The sequence below is a fragment of the Galleria mellonella genome, unplaced genomic scaffold, assembly GCF_026898425.1.
Source record: "Galleria mellonella isolate WM207_F2 unplaced genomic scaffold, CSIRO_AGI_GalMel_v1 utg257, whole genome shotgun sequence".
NCBI classification, from domain to species: Eukaryota; Metazoa; Arthropoda; class Insecta; order Lepidoptera; family Pyralidae; genus Galleria; species Galleria mellonella.
In genome coordinates this window covers 404,652-422,603 of record NW_026442054.1, presented here as the reverse complement: position 1 = coordinate 422,603, position 17,952 = coordinate 404,652, and the positions used below count along the sequence as shown (strand labels likewise).

At 36.4% G+C, this 17,952-nt stretch overlaps 1 protein-coding gene and 1 long non-coding RNA gene across 2 annotated transcripts; both read right to left on the bottom strand.

The window, feature by feature from the left end:
- Positions 1-7,546: 7,546 nt before the first annotated feature.
- On the bottom strand, positions 7,547-11,583 carry LOC128200709 (uncharacterized). Its single transcript, XM_052894964.1, has 4 exons — positions 11,469-11,583; positions 10,756-11,091; positions 9,225-9,411; positions 7,547-8,728 (listed from the first exon to the last, which is right to left on the bottom strand). Exons 1-4 carry the CDS (start codon positions 11,581-11,583, stop codon positions 7,639-7,641), a joined length of 1,728 nt encoding a protein of 575 aa, XP_052750924.1. The 3' UTR covers positions 7,547-7,638.
- Positions 11,584-12,162: 579 nt separating this feature from the next.
- LOC128200712 (uncharacterized) lies at positions 12,163-17,748 on the bottom strand. Its single transcript, XR_008252849.1, has 3 exons — positions 17,187-17,748; positions 14,043-14,156; positions 12,163-12,293 (listed from the first exon to the last, which is right to left on the bottom strand). It is a non-coding gene; the product is annotated as an uncharacterized LOC128200712 (long non-coding RNA).
- Between the last annotated feature and the right edge of the window lie 204 nt (positions 17,749-17,952).

The window sequence follows — 17,952 nt, the reverse complement described above, 5'->3', positions numbered from 1 at the left end:
TCCGTTCTGAGCGCTAAGATCTCTCGTCATGTGTACGAGAATAAGATCCTATCTAGCGCTCAGAACGGATGCAGGGGCGGTAGCCGCGGATCGAAGGAGCTGCTCCTCATTGATGCTGTCGCTGGCCACGTGGTCAAGCGGAACCGTCGGAATTTCTCCACCGCCTGGATAGATTATAAAAAGGCGTTCGATTCCGTGCCCCATTCATGGCTCCGGAGGATACTCGAGCTATACAAGATTGACGGTACAGTTCGAGTGTTCTTGGAGGCATGCATGGGGCAGTGGACGACGATCCTGACTATCCAGGGCGAGCGATTGACGGATACCGCTGACCGGATAGAGATAAAGAGGGGAATATTCCAGGGCGATTGTTTGAGTCCACTTTGGTTTTGCCTGTCCCTGAATCCACTCAGTACTTTACTGGAGAATTCGGGGACTGGATTTCAGTATCGGAGAGGAGGTACACGAGTGTCTCACCTTCTGTACATGGATGACTTGAAACTGCTAGCTCCGAGCGTCGAACGCCTGACGGAGCTGCTAAATATCGTAAACGATTATAGCAGCTCTATTAGGATGGCGCTCGGAATAGACAAGTGCGCGGTCCTCCATGTGCAGAGGGGACGGGTCATTCAAACTGAAGGGATCGCCACAGATCCCTCTAATATTAAAACCCTCTCCGAGGCTGAAACATACCGGTATCTGGGCATGTCACAAAACATCGGTGTGAAGGAGACGGATATGAAACAGTCGGTCCGCGAGGAATTTTTTGCGCGCCTTACAAGAGTACTGAAAAGTTCTTTGTCGGGCGCCAATAAAATCCGAGCTTATAACGGCTGGGTCATACCCGTACTCCTTTACACTTTTGGCGTGCTCAGATGGTCTCAAACCGATCTCGAAGCCCTGGATCGGAAAGTCCGCACAACTATGACCCTCCATAGAATGCATCACCCGAAATCGTCAGTCATGAGGCTGTATATCCCGCGGAAGGCTGGTGGTCGAGGCTTGTTAAGTGTTAAGACCATGCACAACCGCGAGGTTGACAGCCTCAGGACATATTTTCTGGAGAAAATAGACGAGGGTTTGCATAGAGAGGTCATAGAATGTGACAAAGGATTCACCCCTCTTTCTCTGGCTAAAGAGGACTGGCGAAAACCCGAAGTTTTGGGTACCTCTCAGCGGGAGGCCGTATGGAAAGAGAAGGAGTTGCACGGAAGGTTCTTCAAAGCCCTTCACGGGCCGTACGTAAACACGAAGACCTCCGTGCACTGGCTACAGTTCGGTGATCTCTTCGGAGAGACCGAGGGTTTTGTCTGTGCAATACAGGATCAGGTGGTTAAGACGAACAATTACCGAAAGCACATTCTGAAGGATGGCACTGAGGACATCTGTCGGGCATGTCGCCATCCCGGAGAGTCACTCAGACATGTGCTCTCGGGTTGTTCAGCTCTTGCCAACACTGAGTACTTGCACAGACACAACCAGGTAGCCAAAATACTCCATCAAGAGCTAGCTCTGAAGTACGGCCTCGCGAATGAGAGGTTGCCGTACTATAAGTACGAGCCCCAGCCGGTCCTCGAAAGCGACAGCGTAAGGCTCTACTGGGACCGATCCATCATCACGGACAGGGCCGTTCTTGCGAACAAACCTGATATCGTGGTGATGGATCGGGCACTCTCGAGGGTGTTTTTGGTGGATGTCACCATACCGCATGACGAGAACCTCGTGAAAGCCGAAACCGAGAAGAAGAGAAAATATCTCGACCTGGCTCACGAGGTGACCGAAATGTGGAGGGTGACATCTACCGAAATCATCCCAATCGTTATGTCGGTGAACGGTCTTATCCCAACCAGTCTGGAACAACATCTCAGACGGTTGGGATTCCGAGGCGGCTCACTCCCGGGAAAGATGCAGAAAGCGGTGCTCTTAGATTCTGCCCGCATTGTACGCCGGTTTCTCTCCCTGGGGCCCTGAACCCCGGCCGACTGTGCTTCTGCCGGGGGTTAGTTGCCATCTCCTCTCCTTAAGAGGGGAGATGAGAATTTTAGTGAAATTTAAAAAATAATAATAAGAGAAAATATCTCGACCTGGCTCACGAGGTGACCGAAATGTGGGGGGTGACATCTACCGAAATCATCCCAATCGTTATGTCGGTGAACGGTCTTATCCCAACCAGTCTGGAACAACATCTCAGACGGTTGGGATTCCGAGGCGGCTCACTCCCGGGAAAGATGCAGAAAGCGGTGCGGTTAGATTCTGCCCGCATTGTACGCCGGTTTCTCTCACTGGGGCCCTGAACCCCGGCCGACTGTGCTTCTGCCGGGGGTTAGTTAATTTAGTTTCCTAATCAAATTCACTGAATTTGTAATCAAAATAATCGAAATTGGTTTTTTTTTTCTGACATATCTCTTTATTTTAAATAATTACTTCGCTTACATGAAATAACTGAATGAAGTTTATTTTAATAGGCGTTAAATTTCAAGCTCGCTCGCTCTCTTGCCAAATCCTTCGAAACATATATTTATTTATTTAAGGACAACCAACAAGGCATACATTTATATCTACTTAAAATACTTGATAATATGGTTACATTATAAAATGCTGCCTCAATTAAAGGCCGCCACGACACGCGTATTCATAATATAACATATTATTATTAGTAAGAAAATTTATAAAAACTACAATACTAGTTATATAATAAATAGTTAGACTTCAGTAATATTTTAAATTTCAATATAATATGAACAACGCAGCAAACTCCTATGATCACTGTTATTTCGCTAAAAGTCACATTTAAGAAACAATTTCCATGGAACCAGTATTCCTTGTATGCCAACGCGGAACAGCAGTCGTATCTGGCGACAACGTAAAAAAAAAAACATTTAAGTTCAAGGCTTAGGCTCTCGACTGTTCGAGAAAATTCTTGCTTTTCCCAAAAACGGTATAATGTCATGAACAAAAACAGAAAACAGGGTCCTTTATATGTTACGATGACGATATTTCACGTTTGTATCACGGGGTCAAAACAAATTGAATTGATAAATAGTTAGATAGATACCCTTTATTGTTTTCTCCAAAAATATTACAATAGTAAACTTATTATAGATACAAACGATTACAAGAAATAATCATAGCGAGTGTTAACCGTTCGTAAAATAAGATGTTACAAATTGAAATTAATCGTCCGGCGACGGTTATTAGTGGACTGTATGAGAATTATAACGATAATGGTAGGTCAATAATGAATACAAGAGGATAATGAAGGTGGAGACCACTGACCTGAAGCTTTGTAGTTAGCAGGATTCGGTTCTGGCTTTAGACTTCCCAGAACTTCTGGCTCGTTCCAACTTACCCTCAGATCCGGGTTACCTATCCACCGCCTTGAACCGACCAGCAGTGCAATACCCTCCTCTCAATCAGCCTCTTGGTTATGTGTGATATAATTAAAAGCGATACGAAACGACATATATTAATTTGTACGATATTGGCGGCAATATATGCACGCGCGCGATTATATTCGAAAACGAGAACGACGCCAACGAATGCGCGTTCTACCGACACATTCGATAACAATAGACAAGACTTTTTTTTTCTTTTTTACGATATTGTTGCCAGGCGAAAATTATTAAAGCTACAAGTCTTAACAGTGATAAAACAATAGGCGACCTTATCGCTAAGAGCGATCTCTTCCAGGCAACCTTTGGATGGAGAGGAGTAATTATAAACAGTTTGATCGGAGACACGATGAAAATTTAATTATTTCTAAATATGGAGATGTAATACATGTAATACTATAAATATATATCCATACTCATTGATGTTTTCTTTTATATTAACTGCCCAGTTAGATATTTCTTTTTACTTTTTAGAATAAATATATAATTCTAAATAGCGTACTCAATTCAACGTCGAAAAAAAAACTTTAATTACCTCGATTTAATATTAATAAAAGATTTTTTGGTTAAATGTCCACCCTTAGTCAAGAGTATGTTAGCAACGCATGAAGGGTATCATAGGCGACACTATACACTGTTATATCCATATTACTATTCATATCTATAGGCAACGGTTACCACTTTTCATCAAATGGGACGTCAGCTTGTTTGCCATTCTTAGTTGCATGAAAAAATTAAAGTGACTTCTTGAAGGTCTCCTAGGAAACATAGTTATTTCTCACTCTGTTCTCATTTAATTCTCATCAACATCATTATTTCAAGCATTAAGGCATTAATAATTGTACATTGGTAAACAGAATTCTCAAAGACTAACTAATGAACATGTCTTACGCTTCCTTAGCCTCATAATAAAAACTCACCTTGCATTGAGCCTAGTGTCTTTGCTACAGCATCTGTTTACATTTGCAGTACATTTAATTCCCCATTTTTTTCGCTATCCACGTACACATATTGGCCATTTACAATTTTATTATTATGTGTTAATGAACGATAAACATATAGCTCGTCGCTACAAGAATCTAGGGCACGGCCGTCGAAACGCAGACCAAATATGCCAAGAGCAAGTGTACCGTCGCAAGAATGGGGTCTTTATGTAAAGGATTAAACGAATTATCACTTGTTTGATCAAGCGTACTTGCGTATTTTTTTTGTTTGTTTGAAATAAATTCCTGTAAATGGATGAATGAATGAAAACTTTGTTGTTCCTTTCCAAAAAATTAAAGCAATAATTGAATAATAATAATTAGTATTCTGTTATAATTGAACTAAATAAAAAGGTGACCAAATTTTGTTTTTAAATAAGGTTCCTTTCATACATGTGCTTATATTACTTGCATACACCCACTCTAACTCCTATACCTCGCTATGGAATCAAAATTTTTGTTTGTATAAGTAAAATCCGTTATTGGAATTCATAAGAGACTTAGCATGTTGTTTTTTAAGTATTTTTGTATAAAATAAAATTTTATATATAATAAATAAGGTTTGAAGGGTGGGATATGGCGTGAATTTACTGGGTACAGAGGAATAACACCTGAGTCCTCAGGAATGGCAACGCATGGGGGATATCATGGGCGAAACAGTATACTTTGTTACGTCCATGGTACTGCTCATGTCTATAGGCGATTTTTCCATCAGGTGGGCCGTCAGCTTGTTTGCCAAAATAAAAAAAAAAAAAAAAAAAAAAAAAAAAATCACAGGAACACCCATTAAATGAAATTAGCAAACCGAAACATCAATCAATTGATCATTTATTGATTTCTACTACTCTATTAAACATCATCAGACTATCTTACAGTATAAAAACAGACTTAAGTTTATAATCTTTATGTCTTCTATAGGGAAATACCTTATCAGGTCGACATCCACGCTGTTCCCCCTGGAACTATTGTGACTAATTTATCGTTGAATTCGTCACGATGGGCTAACTGACCTGCCTTTTCATCCTCACCAATCATCCCTCACTGTTGCCCTTCTAGTGTATACCGATAGCACAGGCGGGGTTACCATTCCATTAGCATTCAATAAAAAAAAAATTATGTCTTTTTGTAGACATCTGCCTACGCCATGCCGGCAGCCAAGTCGTAATCGTCTCACGACGTGTAAAACGCTTTACGATATTTCACAGGGTGAACGGCCGGTGTAAAAATAAAGTTAAGGCCGATATATTAATTGTCCATTATTTTTAGTTTTAATAATATTTTGTAGTTAATTTTTTACGGTTATAATGATAGACAGCAAACGCCAGGAGTGTAGCTATGTGAAATCGTAACTTTGAATTCACACCACACAAAGGCAAGTCTACGTATTTCTCTTTCTGAGAGCTCATATTTTATACCTCTTATATCAGAGATTATCATAATAGAAGGAAAGATAGAGGGCAAAAGAGAAGAGGAAGACCAAGGATTAACTACATGGGACAGATAAAGGAAACACTAGGTGTCATGTCGTATAGGGAGGTCAAGGATATGGCCTGGGATAGAACTGGCTGGAGGAAGATGCATGAATTAGTTGCACCGACAAGAGGAAACTCTTAAATGAAAATGAATGAATATCAGAGATTGCTTTGCAAAATTTTCAAATCCAGACAAAACAACAATGAAGGTATAACATAAATGCTTAACGTCAAAATCTCGTATTGATGGCACCCATTCAAATGAGTCACACAATACTGGTTCAAATCGACGCGGAAACCAACCACACCTGGGAACCATCGTAGTTAATTCCTAGTAAACCGCGATGAGCTAACTGTCCTGACTGGGGGGGAAAAGGATTGTTAGCAATGGAGTTTGACAGCCCCATTGCTAGCAATATACCTTATTAGGTCGACCTCCACGTGGTTCCCCTTGGAAACCATCGTGAACAATTCTTGTTGAATTCGTCACGATGAGCTAACTGACCTACTTCATGCTCACCTATCATCCTTCACTGGTGTCCCGCCTGTGTATACCGATAGCTCGGCTGGGGCTACCATTCCATTATCATCCATTTAAAAAAAAAATGACCTGACTGTTCTTTTTTAATGGGTGATAGTGATAACCCCACCCCGCCTACGCTAACTGTATACGCTGGCGGGCTGGCTAAAGGAATGTAGGTGAGAATAAAAAGCCAGGTCAGTTAGCCCATCGTGACGCAATTCATTTTTATTTAACTTTATTTCCTTAAACAAAATGAGCCTGTAGTACAATTTTTTTTTTGTTGGATGAAAATGGATTGGTAACCCCGCCTGCGCTAACAGGATACGCTGGCGGAGCACCAGTGAAGGGTGATAGATGAGAATGAAAACAGGCCAGTTAGCCTATCATGATGAATTCATCAGGAATTAATCATGATAGTTTCCAGGGGGATCCGCGTGGAGGTCGACCTGGTTAGGTATATTGCCAGCAATGGGATTTTTAGTCTCTATTACTAACAATCCTTTTCCCCCCTGTAGTACAATATTACTATGACCCCACACTAGGCAAAGCCTGTCTCGTGGAAGTCAAAGTTAGATATTTAACAGTTATAGTGCGGCGAACAGGGTTAATTTAAATATGTGTCATTGAATGTGAGTTTGGATGCGCATAGGTGTTTGTATGGGTGTGTGTTTGTGTGTGCGTGCGTGCGTGTGTATGTGTGTGCGCGTGTGCATATGTTAGTGCGTAAACATTTAGGTATGTCTAAATATGAAGGTCGTAAACTTTTAGTTCCCAGTGGAACTGAACACGATGATTTCCAGGAGGAACCGCAAAGAAGTAGATCTGACAGGATGTATTGCTAGCAATGGTGTTACCAGTACCCATACCAATAATCTCTCCTCCGCCTACACTCGCCTATTATCCCTCACTAGTATTCCGTCAGCGTGAATCAATAGTTCAGACAAGATTAAACATTTATTATTAATTCTAAATGCGGGTAGAAAAAAAAATAAAGTCTAACTTTTTAATAACTTTATATACAATTAGATTAAAAATAAGTCGAGGACACAGATTGATTGAAAGTAATAAACGTCACCTATAGGCATGATCAGCGCTGTGAACGTCAAAGAATAGACTGCGATTCCCATCATATCCTTTATACGTTGCCATTCTTGACAACGACAATATAATATAACATTACTTATTTACCAATTTGTTTTTCAATGAAATGGAATGCATACAATACAACAAATAACACATTCAATATTATAGTATACATGATTATATCATTACTGGATAACTTGTCCTGCCTTAACTTTAACAATTTCTGGATGATTTGGATCACCATTGCCTCTAACGATGTACACAGTTTCAATTCCATCGTTATTATTAGTATTTGTTTGATAATTATTTATATTACTTACAGTATATTTATCTCGATTATAATCATTATTACTTATATGTAAATTTATATTATTAGAAGCATTTTCGACTCGCTTATTTTGAAAGTTAGCATTATTATTATTGTTTTGACTTGCTGGCGGTAATGTGTAGTAATTAACGTACTTGACATTATTGGCTCCATCCGGAAAATGAAATCTGACACCTTTTCTAACATCATTATTTGTATTATAATAATTCTGTTTATTATATTCAACGTTTTTGTCTCCTTCAGGGAATTTTAAAGTTTTACCACTCCTAATATAATCACTATTATCAAAGTTTTTATTATCCGGGAATAACCATTTGGGATTTTCGTCATTATGGTAAATTTCATCTCTAAATATTTTATCGGGATTATTCAAAATTCGTTTCTGAATTTTATTATCACCGAATTCATCATTGTTCTTGAATATTATTTTATTAAAACCTTGTTTATTATTATGTGGATAATTTGAACCGTAATTATTATATGCCAAATTGTTGCTATAAATATTATTATTAGGTCTTTGAAATCCGTTATTATTATGTTGAAATCCATAATTCTCTTGTCCTGGTCGAAAATCGTTTGGCTGGTATAATCCATAGTTTTGATCTGTCAACCCAGGATTAACTGGTTGATACAACCCATAATTCTGTCCAGGATCTATATTTGGTTGATACAATCCGTAATTTTGAGGTACAGAAAGTTGATTGTAGAATTGCTCCACATTTTGTTGTCCAAACTGGGGATCTGGCACTTGAGGGGCGTTGAAAAATCTAAAGAATCCTCCGTTATGGTTATTGAGGTAGTGAACTAATTGTTCAGGATCTGTCGGACATTGAGGATAGGCATATCGACAAGTACCAGTATTCCCCTTGGAAGTCATCCCAAGTAGGACTGCTCGACCGAACACGAAGAGCGGAGATGTACTGATGCCATTGTAAGCTGCCAGTAAGCTGTAATTTAATAAATTCAAGATCAGCATTAGCTCATTGACTATAAGGTAAAGTTACATTATTATACCTTAATACGTATAAATATTAAAGTGTAATAATGTAAAAAAAATAGAACCAAAATGACTATCGCCTTCTTTTTTTTTAAATTGATTGAAAAGTAAAACGTTCTCAATTTGTTTTTTTTTTATACAAACAAGCTGAAGGCCCACCTGATGGAAAGTGGTAACCGTCGCCTATAGACATGAGCAGTACCATGGACATAACGGAGTATACTGTTTCGCCCATAATACCCCCCATGCGTTGCCATTCAAGTGTTATTCCTCTGTATCCTGTAAATTGACGCCATATCCCACCCTTCAAACCGAAACACAGCCATGCAAACACAACTGCTTCACGGTTAAAACACGAATGGGACAAAGGTACCCAAGCAATCGACTTTTGTACAATGTCTCCCTCTGGTGACTTTAAACATTTAACTATGTATATATAAACTTACGTGAGTAAAGGTTGCAACCCTGCCACCGACTGCAGCACCCCAGAGCCCAGGGTTCCTCCGCCCGCAGCTTCACACAGCAACCTCGGAACACACTGGTAGTCGTCATACAACGCAATGGAACTAAGAGCCCCCGTGATGGCGGACAGGGCTTGACTCGCTGCAGAAGTCTTAGGGCGTTTGGGAGGCCCTAAAATCAAACTCTTATTAAAACTGTATACAGAGTGTTTTTAAAACTTTAGTTTACATTTAGTACTTAAATATGTTTACCGAAAAGATATTCGAATGTTCGTAATAAATATACAGAGTGCTTTCTTTTAAAACTGTTTTAGTTAAGAAAGTAAACTTGACATTGTTAATCGTAAAACATATTTATTATTATTACTACAATACCTTTTTTTATGCAACTTAGAATGGCAAACAAGCTTACGGCCCACCTGATGGAAAGTGGTGATCGTCACCTATAGACATGAGCAATACCATGGACATAACAGAGTATACTGTTTCGCCCATGATACCCCCCATGCATTGCCATTCCTGAGGACTCAGGGTGTTATTCCTTTGTACCCAGTAAATTCACGCATATCCCACCCTTCAAACCGAAACAAAGCCATACAAACACAACTTTACTAGCAATATATCCTGTCAGGTCGACCTCCACGTGGTTCCCCCTGGAAACCATCGTGGCTCATTGAATTCGTCAAGATGGGCTAATTGACTTGCTTTCATCCTCATCAATCATCTATCACTGGTGCCCCGTCAGTGTATACCGATAGCGCAGACGGGGTTACCATACCATTATCACTCAATAAAAAAAAAACACAAGTGCTTCACGCTAAAAACACGAATGAAACAGAGGTGCCCAAGCAAACGACTTTTGTAGCTTCTGTGCTTCTGAGCGGAGCTGGGCTGGTTGTACTAGCCACGACTCATACGCACAACGGCCCAAATGGGAGGCTAAGCGCGGAAAGGAGAGTCCAATTTACATTACATTAACGGTTATGTTAAAACTTGTGTACAGAAAAATTAAAAGAAATTAATTTCTTATGAAACTTGTTACATATGTAATTGTTACAAAATGTTTGCACATTCAGATTTTGCATAATAACGGTATATATATATATATATATATATATATATATATATATATATATATATATATATATATATATATATATATATCACATATTATAAAAATTACATGAAATTAATTTCTTATGAAACTTGTTACATAATTTAACTCTAGGTAAGTTGTTACAACGTTTGTTAGGAAATTTCTAAGAAGAGTTCTTAGTTTTTGCATCTATATTTTTGTAAGTTACGTTATATATATATCACGTCTTCTTTATTTCACTAAAACATACAGTAACAACAATAAGTTAATAACAATGTTAGCAAAGGCGAACTTATTTCTAAAAGAGATTTCTTTCAGTAAAATAAATTAAATTTCAAAGAAACCAACGATTTCAAAATTACTCGTATCAACGAATTAGACAAAATTATAAAAAAAAAATTACATAACAATCCTACTTACGATAATACTGTCCCGGAACACCAGTTACTGGGTATGGATACGGAACCTGGCCTTGGAACTGTGCTAGTCCAGGATTAGGGTACTGTCCAACCTGCACGGGCAACCCTTGAGGTGAACCAGCCGGATACTGAGCACCTGGATAATCAGCAAACTGATATCTTGGCTTCCTCCTGCGTCTTCTTTTCTTTTTCTTGGCTGGCTTGTGTTCTTTGTTATCTTCTATTTTTATATCTTGTGCATAGCCGTAACCAATTTGGTTACCAGCATCAGGTTTAGAATCCTCTTCAAACTTAATGCCTTGTGAATAAATCTCATCTCTGTACGGTTCATTAACATCTGAAATTAATATAAGTGTTATTCAAATCTTTATTTTAAGCATTTTTGCATCGTTTTTTATGATTCTACTTCTTCTTTAAGTTGAGAAAAATAAGTAAGAAACTCAACTGTTGCTTTTTTTAAGCGAAAGTTTAATTTGACAAGTTATAAATAATTTAATTAAATACAACGACTAGCACACATAATTATAATATTTGTATTTAAAAAAACAATTGTTGAGTTTTTTGTGAATTCTTCTCAGCGGATAACAACATTCCGTACCCTGCAATACCTGCAATGGATTCGTAAAAAATACGATTTAAAAATGTTTGTAAACAAGTCTATTTGAAAACATTTGGTTTGAATTTAAATTTTAAATACTTTATTCCAAGAAGTACCCGTCCACGAGTATGACGAGTGGACCAGTCCTCGTTGGATTTCATTATATTCTAAGGTCGTGATAATGCTTATTGTATTATAGTGCGTATGACTTGCTTCAAGATATGCGACCATTATCATATATACCATTATAATCGTTAACTATCTATTCAATGCTGATCATAGGCCCTCCCCATAAAGGAAGTTTTTCCAGTAGTTGCCACGCTTAGCAAGCAGGTTGGCAATTGCAGTTAGGCGTTGGTGACGTTTTAAGAGAGACGCTGCTGCCCGTCCCTCGACCATTAGCTTCCTTAGTTGCGTTTTACGACACCCACGGGAAAGGAAGGAGTGGCCCATTCTACGCCGGGACCATACGGCACTTATATAATAATCATATTTATTACCAATTTTTATTATTGCAGCCGTTAACTGTCCACTGCTGAACATAAGCCTTCCCCATAAGGGGTGTTTTGCCAGTAGTTGCCACGCTTGGCAGGCGGGTTGACAACCGCAGTTAGGCTTTTAGAGATGTTTTAAAAGGAACGCTGCTGCGGCCATCCCTTAGTCGACTCTTAGCCACCCACGGGAAAGGAAGGGGTGGCCTATTCTATGCCGGGACCACACGGCAGATATATAATAATCATATTTATTACCAACACTATGTGACAATATACCCACTCGTCACAATGGCATCTTCAAATTTGAATCTCTGATCAGACTGATCTTCGAATTTAATAGCTCCATTCTGTCTTCTATATTTTATTAGGATCTCTTCATCTTCGAATCTGGTTCGAGGCATAGATTCTCCATGTATTATTGATGCATTTAAATTATTGATTGTTGTTCTGAAATGTTTAAATATAGAATAAAAATAGAAATTTATTTTTGGACAATAACACTAAGTTACAATCACAAGATACAATGGGCCCCACACTAGGCGAAACTGTACCGACAAAAATTAACAAATCACAATGTGTTATAATAAAAAGTACATATTTGGCGGGTATTAATATAAAAGAAAAGGAAAAAAATCAATAAATATAAATATACAAGCAATTATAAAACATTAATAATATGTGCCCTTAAGTGAAGCCAAGATGATTAAATGAATAATAAGTAAATATAAAAATACAAACATACCCTTATCAAAAATATTCTACTGTGAAGCAGTTGTTTGCATGGCTGTGTTAAGTTGCATAAAAAAAGCCTTCTGATCAAATTTCCAGTAACAGTCACTGCATTTTTTTTTTATAAACAATTTGGTGACGGCCCACCTGATGGAAAGTGGTAACCGTCGCCTATAGACTAAATATGGACATAACAGAGATACATATAATAATATAAACAGTATTATTCCTCTGTACCCATCTATTCACATATCCCACCCTACACACACACACAAACAACTGCTTCACGGCTTATTTATACATATATAAATTTTAAATTACAATTATATATATATAAAATAACATATATATATATATATATATATATATATATATATATATATATATATATATATATATATATATATATATATATATAGACACACATATATATATATATATACATATAGCAGGTTATGTATAGAAAATGTTTGATATGTCAATTATTTGTCAATAACAAATATATAAGATTATATATTCGACAAATGTAGAGTATGCAAATAATTTGATAGATGTTATACCAGACATATAACATTTTATATACAGATGCTATGAATTGTCAATTTTATCGCTCCTTCTATGTAATTTCTTGTTCTTAAAGTGAAATATACTTAAATTACTTATTTTTTCTTTTTAATTATAACGTCTAGACACGTAGTCAGTTTCTTTTTTTCTTTTTATTTAATTAAATATTCGACTTCCATTCCATTCACATAGCTATGTAAACTATTTTTTTTCTAACCTCACCACAGTTTTAAATTTGGAATGGAATGTAAATCAGGTAATTTAAAATTTTGTTCATTAAATAAACTAATTTCGAATGTTTATAGGACCCTTTATATACGAAGTCACGAGATATATATATATATATATATATATATATATATATATATATATATATATATATATATATATATATATATATATAGCTAGTGTTAAAATAAGAAAGTTAGTTTATTTGTTAGTTCAAACAATCACTATGAAATTTGGTATACAGTTAGTCGTATTTATCCTTGTAAATACATATACTCTAGTCACTCGGACGAATTCGGGGATAAAAGATAGTATTTATTCAAAATGATGGTAAAATCTTAGATTATATAGATAGAGCATCGAGTCTCAAAAACGGGTCAACTTTTTATCAGCTAATTGTCAAATTAACTAACTCGTTTTTTTTTATTAGTGTTGTATATATTTACGCATAAAATGTATCTTGACGTATTATTTAATAAATAAAATGAGTGTTTACGCATTAAAAATATACAAAATTTATAAGACAAAATAAATATAGAAGTTATAAAGGAATCACTCATAACTATTTATCACGCAAAATTGTATGAAAAAGTTGACCCGATTTTCTCAGAGCATTTGTGCTTGAGATACTCTATCTATATAAATTAAGGGTAAAATATACAAAGAAATACTTACAATGTTACCACGGAGTCAGATCCATTAGTAGCTTTCTCTAATAATCCACTGGCAAGGGCAAAATTTATACTACATACAACTATGAGAACATAAACAGCCATTTTTTTTAATAACCTGCAAAATATGTAAAAAATATTATAAGTAGATCTATGCTAACATTATAAATAGGTAAGATTTGATTTTATGTATGTTTGTTTGTTTGTAATATTTATAAAAATTCTTTCAACTACATATAATATATATATATGTATATAGGTAATATTTATATATATATATAAATATTATCTATGAAAATAACCTAAATATATGCCCAGTTTATATTTATCAAGCATTGTTAGTAAAGTTAATTACGCATCGTCCTGATTTTTCACCTCAAACGGTATACGAATACGTTAAACATGTCACATATGGTATGGCTATTATAATAAAGTACTGTGCTTCTAACTTTTTAACAAAAGCATAAACAGTGTCTCACGCTGCCATTAAAAAGTCATTCTTTGAAATGGACACCCATTTACGAATGTAATCACGTAAATGCAATCTCGTTATAGTACGTTTTTAACTATATAAGAATACCAATTATTTCCTGCGATTAGCTTGCGCGTACCTATGTACGCAATGATGCCATACGGCTAGTCTGATAGTAAAGGGTTACCGTAATGTGTGTACGTTGATGGAAGAGATCGTAGCTAGACCTAAGTTTAAGGTAGGGCTAGGAGTCATAATTAAATGACTGAAATAGCAAATCTGTCTAATTTTCTTGGGGTCTTTCATTTTGAAGTGGGGCATTAGGCTTTTTGAGGTAGGGCATTGCCCCCCCCCCCACCCTCTCCCTAGCTACGGCCATGATCTGTAAATAATATGGACTACTATTCTGCTACTGCCCTATTAAAATAGTCCCAACCAAATACCCAGAAACTAAACCTATTGAATTTATCACAATGGACCAACAGGCCTGATTTTATTCTTGCCTGTCATCCCTCACTGATTCCCAACCAGCGTAAACAAATAACGCAGATGGAGTTGATTTCTTTTTATCCTTTAAAAAAATACAGACGCCTGCCATACAAAAGGATGTGACGCGCGTATTGCGAATCTTCAACATTGCTAAATTATATTCATAAGGCGCTTTGAACACTAATGTACCTTTGTTGGATGGTTCTTGGCACTTTGACGACTCTATCGTTCCTCGTAAAATATGGCGTATACTATGGTACTTGATATGAGAAGGGACATAAACTCTTTTTATTATCTACACATCCCGAAACTTCTAAGTAACTAATTTTACCTGTATGTCTAATCTCACCTGTATTTCTGTAATGCATTGCTTTATTTTACACCTATATTGCATTGCTTCATTTCATTTTGAAAGATTATTCTTATGGCACCAAAATTACTTGGTACTGAACAGAGAGAATACTTTAATCATACCTCACAGTGTATTTTATACTAAACCATTCCACTTTCTATCAGGGGGGTTGTCAGATTCTTTAACATTCTAATAATGATTTAAAACTTACAAAAAATTCAAGAATGCGGACAGTATAAGCAAAAATAAAAATTTGCGACATAGATAAAATTTTGGCTTTACAACTTATTACAATATGAAAGTGAGTGTGTTTGTTTGCTTTGTTTCTTTACTCTTCATGCCTCAGTGTTGTGACCGATCACTATGAAATTAATTAATAACTATACACTTATAAGGGACGGAGAAGGACATAGGCTACTTTTTTAATTAAAAAAAAAATAGAAGGGATTGTAATATAAACGAAAGTAATAATAATTAGAAATGTCAATTATCTATGCAATATAATACAATAATTTTGGTAATTGTCAAAATTAATATGTTGGCAACACTCTTTATGAATGTTGCCTGTATTGTTACTTCCTTTCTATATTCTTTGGTCATTGGTCATGGCTGGAAAAAAGCCACATAGTATATTTAAAAAAAGAAAAAAAGAATGATTTGAATTTTTGCATACCATTCTTGTATCTCTTCGTGTAATGTTTTATAACTATAATTTTGATATGTAATTAAATATAAAAAAACACTAGTGGAACTATAAAAGTGGTATCATTTTGGAGTACGTCGTCTAGTCATGGATAATACTTGTAATGTATGGCTACTTTAATAAAAATATATTTTGTCTTTCATTATTGAATCTGCGTATTTCATTTATATTTACATCAAGAAATTTTGACAATCTGTCTATCTGTATGTTTGTTTCGGCATCACACAAAAACTATATCAAATTGAATGCGGTTTTCACTACTATGTTTCTAATGGTCCAACTTAAAAGCTTATTTTGTCTTGTTACGCCATCTAGAAGTGATCTATTTTATTAGTTTCCCTAATAATAATAATAATAAATAATTTTTATTCAAGTTAACTTAAGCATAATAAGCATTTGAACAGTCATTTTGTTTTTATGAACAACCGCCCAGTTCGGAACGCAATTTCAACTGAGAAGAACGGGCGAGAAACACAGCTGTTGTTTGTTTTTTTCAAATATAAGTTAAATTTACAAAAAAGAAAATTATAAATGGATAAAATGACTATCACAAACTTCGTATTTATATTGAAAAATAAAATAAAAAACTACTTCCGAAATGCTCGCGTACGAAGCTGGCAAAAAGTTGTACAAAAGTCGATTGCTTGGGTACCTCTGTCCCATTCGTGTTTCAACCGTGAAGCAGTTGTGTTTGCACGGCTGTGTTTCGGTTTGAAGGGTGGGATATGGCGTGAATTTACTGGGTACAGAGGAATAATACCTGAGTCCTCAGGAATGGCAACGCATGGGGGGTATCATGGGCAAAACAGTATACTCTGTTATGTCCATGGTACTGTTCATGTCTATAGGCGACGGTTACCACTTTCCATCAGGTGGGCCGTCCGCTTGTTTGCCATTCCAAGTTGTATAAAAAAAAATAAAAGAAATACATTTAAAACTCACAGTTGGGACGTTCATAAAATCTTCTAAAATTCTTTTTTTTTTTTAACTTATTACTAGAAACTTGCAAAATACTAATCTTTACTGTCACACTTATCAAGTACCTTCTCGTCTAAGTAATGTTATAAAAAAAAAGCAATTTACATTTCAAAAATAACAGAGAATATTAAAAAAAAAATTCTAAAATACTTACATATATTTATTTAGGAAAAAAGAAACCCACCACTGTCCACTCTCACTGAATCGATTCCTTCGAATGCAAACAAAGTCATTTCACCGACTGCGTCGGCGGATGAAAGTGTAGTGATGTCATTATGGAACGAATAAGGACTGATGATGTACCTGCCTTCAAATGTAAGGCATATCCTGTTTATATTTGGTAATAGATTACATAACTCTTTATATTACCAGTACCAACGTTGGCTAGTGGTTTAGCGGTTGAACACGCTGCCTCACCTTCTAATAGCCGTGGGTTCGAATCCGGCACAATTATTAGATTTACACCACACTCACTTTGGTTAACCTCATTTATTTATTCATTAGTTAAAGGTCGTATTAATACTAAATAAGAGGGGACTAGTAATCCCATTACTAACCAGCCCTCATCAGCTCAGTCAGCTCGACCTCCACGCGGTTCCCCCTGAAAACCATTGTGATTAATACTTGTCGCATTCATCACGATGGACTAACTGACCTGCTTTCGTCGTCACCTATCATCCCTCACTGGTGCCCCGCCAGCGTATACCGTTAGCGCAGGCGTGTTCCATTCCATTATCCATTAAAAAAAAACAATATATCCTGTCAGGTCGAGCCTGGATAACGAAGGTTATTATTTATTGAATTTATCACGATTTAGATAGATAGATAGCTAGATAGATAGGTAGATAGTATTACCTTTTAATGGCATTACGGATCGTAAAATCTCCGTCAGAAAAGGTTACTTTTTCATTCACTCCACG